Source organism: Drosophila mauritiana, chromosome 3L, assembly GCF_004382145.1.
Source record: "Drosophila mauritiana strain mau12 chromosome 3L, ASM438214v1, whole genome shotgun sequence".
NCBI classification, from domain to species: domain Eukaryota; kingdom Metazoa; phylum Arthropoda; class Insecta; order Diptera; family Drosophilidae; genus Drosophila; species Drosophila mauritiana.
This window is the reverse complement of record NC_046669.1, coordinates 10,649,471-10,654,489: the sequence shown is the minus strand read 5'-3', so window position 1 is coordinate 10,654,489 and position 5,019 is coordinate 10,649,471. Positions and strand designations below refer to the sequence as shown.

At 42.7% G+C, this 5,019-nt stretch overlaps 1 protein-coding gene across 1 annotated transcript; it reads right to left on the bottom strand.

The window, feature by feature from the left end:
• Positions 1–465: 465 nt before the first annotated feature.
• Positions 466–1,117, bottom strand: LOC117139255 (histidine-rich glycoprotein). Its single transcript, XM_033301471.1, has 2 exons — positions 1,112–1,117; positions 466–1,048 (listed from the first exon to the last, which is right to left on the bottom strand). Exons 1-2 carry the CDS (start codon positions 1,115–1,117, stop codon positions 593–595), a joined length of 462 nt encoding a protein of 153 aa, XP_033157362.1. The 3' UTR covers positions 466–592.
• Positions 1,118–5,019: the final 3,902 nt, after the last annotated feature.

Below are 5,019 nucleotides of genomic sequence, written 5' to 3'. Positions count from 1 at the left end.
TTGCGGCTGAAGGGGGATGTGTTGCGGGGGAAAATGGGAAAGTATCAGTAGCTAGGCCAATTATTCGCTGGATGAATTCACAGATTCTCACCCGTTTATCCGAACATTTCGTGAGCCGCTTTAACGCTTAATAAATTCAAAATCATATTAGAAAATCTCGCAAGGGGGTGACTAACCACTAACCAGCCGGTGGGTTGCGTTTAAGTATTAATAGAAAGGTGAGAAGTTGGTGGGCGAAAACCTTTTACTGGCTACTTAATAAATATTCATCACGCCAAAATGCCAGGAACGCTAAAATTATTTATGTGCATTTGTTTTAACCGATTAAATAGCTAAGATTCCTTTCAAATCAGTCAAATCATCAGAAAGGAGGTTCATCAACATTAAAACAACTTTAGTCAAAATAAATCTGTTTTAACAATTGACTTAGATATTTATTTCTACAAAAATCCTGAGCTTATCTGTTCAACTTGTCACCCGTTTAATCGAGTTATTTTTCGTTAGCTTAACTATTGACCTAATAAATTATGAGTCATGAGGGAGCGTTTGGCTAGTCAGAGGTTTTATGGACAATGGATGTTTTTGGAATCTCTCAATAATGGGTCTCGGTAATCCTGACCTTTCCGTACTTTCCGTGCAGGGCGTGCTTGGCGAAGGACAGCAGGTTCGAGTGGCTGTGGACATCGAAGTGGGCCGGAATACTGTGATGCACCACGGCAGCGTGGGTGTCATGATGATGGTGGTGCACCACCGGAGCGGAGTGCAGGCGAGCGTAGTGGTAGTGGAGCGGCTCATGGTGGTACACTGTGGTTGGCAGCGACTCCACTAGGTGGTGATCCAAATGGTGATCGAGATGGTGGTTCAGATGGTGATCATCGTGCACCAAAGCGGCACTGTGTCCCAGATGGATGCCATCCGAATGATGGATCTCAGCGTCCAGCAGATGAGGCAGTTCCTCATGGTGGTAGCCATGGTGGCTATCCACATGGGGCAGGAGACCTGGGGCAGCCTGGGCCACAGCCAGCACAGCCAAGATGCACACGAAGAACTGAATATTTCAAGTTATATTTTTAGTATTTTATAATATTTTAAAAATTCTTTCCTTCTTTACCTTCATTCTGAAAGATTCCTTGCTTGAGTTGAGGGGTTATCCAATTGCTAAGCTTACGCTTTGTCTGCTGAACTGTTGTCGATTGACTGTGCCTTCAGCGAGTGGAGCTCAATCATTTTATAGGAGGCTCGGCCCAAAGAAAATTCAAACGAAATCGAAAATAGTGGGTAAGGACGTGATTTGAATTAATGTCAAATCGAATGAATGAAGAGGTCTTCCCTCATTATGTAAGGGGAGTGCGCCGGGGCCACTGTCAACAAACCCTAAGTAGGTGCCCACCGATCGTGTCATAATTTTATGGCCCACAGCCCCAGTGCAATGGTTAATGAGTACTCCCACCACCACTGGCCTGGCCATTTGGCAATCCGCGTAGTGAAAGCCCCGGTGAGTGACCAACATTTTGCCGGGCTTCAATCAACTGGGGACGTGAGCAGTCCAAATATTTGGCAAACATCTCGAATCTCGAATAGAGGTGCGAAAATGCGATCGACGCAAGTCGCACAACTCGAAAATCAATGCTACAAAATCGCGATGTGTGGGTGCTGGTGGCGATCGCAAATAGAAGAGGTGCCAGAAATACCTGGAACCGCTTTGTTGGAGGATCAACAGGCGCGTTGAGGTGGGCGACGCGTAAAGAATCAATTGGATGCTAATAGAATAGATCACTCCCACAAGATGCCAATTAGAGATCTCCTAACCTAGAGACTGGCTGGTGCGAACTTGCAAAGTAAATAAACGTAGCAAACTGAACTCATTAAAATCGGTTGGGGAGTTTATTATGGACATTATTCATAGGGCATTCATTGAAAATGACAAATTGAGCACTTAGGGAATGATGATAGGCATATAAGGGCATATAAGCTTTTAAAGGAGAGAAACGTTGATCATTTTCAGAGATTTATACTTTTAAATTATTTTGCTGTATTAATTAATAATACAATTATTAATAACCAGAGAACTTACATTAGTAAATATTCAACTAAGTCACTCACTAACTCAAGAATTCTTTTAATAAAGTCTGCCATAAAATTCAAATAAACATGAACAGAGAACATAAAATTACAATTAAATTTCAATTATCTTGATTTACCAGTATGCAGCTTGTAATAAAAACATTTACAATTTTATTAATCCGCTCATAAGTCGCTGATTTGTTTATGAGCATGAACAAATGCGAGCCACTCAGTTGTAGACACCCATAGATTGAGTTACTATTGCCACACATTCACCCGCTGGAATAATTCACATTTATTCACTTTTAGCATATGGATTTGCCAATCAGCCGGCGAGTTTCCCAATTCGAGTCCCTGTACTGCTGGCTTCCTGTCACCGACGTGCCGACAAAAAACACGTTCCAAGAAACATGAATAAATCAGACTGATAAGAGCCAGCACCACTAGCACCACCGCACCACCTGCTGGGATGTGGGTCAGTCGGCGGCTAATTACATAATAATTTGGTCAATCAAACGACGCCGTGTTAATGAGCCGCACTGTATGCAGGTGACACTTCGACCAACTCCGCCGAACTTGGTGGTGCTCAACAGGTGGTGCGGGTGGAGCAGGGTGGTGGTGGTGCCCCAGGAGGGCGGTGGCTTATCGAAGGGGAATCGGCGAACTGAACCCACGTGCTACGTGCCAACAGCTTGAAATGCCAGACAGTTGTCGTTCCTCATAAAGTGTTTGTAAGTCGGCGGTGCGAGTTGGTTTTTGGGTTCAAAAGCGCGATCGCAATTTGTGCACAGCTGACTAATGGTCAAAATAAAACTGATAAGTTCTAGCAAGAACGTAGGTTTCCATAACTGACCAATAATGTTAGCCAATTTATCTCTTTTGGCTGCGAAAATGGCAAAAAAAAGCAGATAAGTGTTGGTGTGTACATAAAATTAATTAAATACTAATTTATTGGTAGCTACTCCAGTTGTGATGTCGGGTTGCATATTTAAATAAATGAAGTGAAAAATTTAGCAGAAAATAAGTGATTTAAAGATTACTTAAAACTCTTTTGTAAGTCAAAACATCTTTCCGATTTGGACAAATTATTTATTTTACAAAATATGGCAAACAGAATTTATTTGTGAGCTTTTAGGCAGAATTTAAAATTTTGTTTAGCGATTTAAGTGGTCTGAATGGGTTCAGAATTGAATGTCACTAAAAATTATAGCTTTTTATGAAATGTTTAATAGCAAATAAATAGTTTTAAGGAGAAAATCGTAGCAATTATCATATAGCTATTATACACACCGCTGTTGGCAATCGACAACAAAAGCAGAGCAGCGCCGCATCGGAATTAAAAATGAAAATAAAAATAAATAAACTATAATTTATGCGACGTCACCGCACTGGTCGCTGTAATTGAGTGCATCGTTAGTCGGTTGATGGAGCGCATAGTGGGTCAAGGGGGGTGGGGCTGGGAGGTGGGGAATGTGGACCCAGGGGGCGGTGGTCTGCATTAGCTGCCACCGCCGATGCCAACAACTAATTTAATGCCAGCGGCAGCAACAACAAGCGACGGCAACATGTCAACAGCAACGCCTGACCAAGGATGAGTGGGATGCAAAATAAGGGGGTTTCTATATATATATAGATATATGTATATATGCATATCGGGGGGCCATACACGGCGCATACTTAATGTCTGGCCAGCAGCACCACTAGCCAGCCCACCACCACCTCATTGTGGGCAGATATTTTATGAATCTGCGGCTAAAATCATTTTTGCCACACATTCGCCTCGCCGCGACCACAAATCAGCGGAATGAGAAATTTGATGGTAATTAATATTGTAAGCGAAATTAATGGCAATGCGACACTGCACACACACAAAGGCGCAGGAAAAATGCATGAGAGTGCTTTAGACAATTGGAGCACTTCAGCTGGGGATGGCAATCAAAGTGGCCGGGATCGAGGGAAGAGATCAAAGGGCATTTCCATCAGACCGCTGGGTAGCGGGGTATGTGAATAAATTATGGCTAAACAAAGCATCGTATCAATTGCTAGGATATAAAAACTTGACCTCTGTTAACTAGTATTTAAGATACATAAACAATGAAATTTGCCTAAGTTTATTTAAGAGAATTTAAACTAAAAACTAGCCCCTTTCTGATTGCTCATATATCATGTTACACCCATCTTCTAAATGGAATTCCCATACTCCCTGTGAAATTAATTTCGCAATCATCAATGGGAGTGTGGGGTAGACAACAATATGGATAATCGCATCAATGGCTGCTACCTTGATTACCCTTCCAGGGAAGCCTCATCAAGAGTAGGCCCAGTAGCCGGCCAACTTCCTGCCCAGCCACATCCACATCCAGATCCTCATCGCTGGCTTCGCAGGTGTTTCACGTGGCACTGTTCCAATTTGTAAGCGAATATTGTTTTCGATTGGGTCCAGTGCACGATTTTTAATCATTACGGAGGCGATCTTCATATGAGTCCATGTCTGCTCCACGGCCCCCGATTGCCGATACAAATTGCCCAGCTAGAGAGCTGGTAGCCCAGTCCATTTCCCCCACAGCATCACAGCAACACAGCTCCAGCGATATGCCATTAGCTCATTCTCCCCCTCTCGATTATTGCATTTTCGCCAGGTAATGAAGTTCAACAAAAAGTTAATCGGAAAAGCGCAGGCCCCGCAACTAAATAGACAAATGATACGGAACGGAAGCTGCTCCAGACAGCCTCTCTCCTCAGTTTCCATCTCTGATCTCTTAGCTTTTACTTCATATACTCCTCCGCGGGCCACTCATTCGATGCACTGGAAAAAATGATGGGAACAGTCTTTGATCTCTAAGATATGAGCTGCGAATGCATTTTAGTCCAACCCAACTCTTTTATTTAGCTTGTCAAAAATGTTTTTGGATTATACTAACTGATTTTGGTTTAAATGTTCTTGTACAACATAAT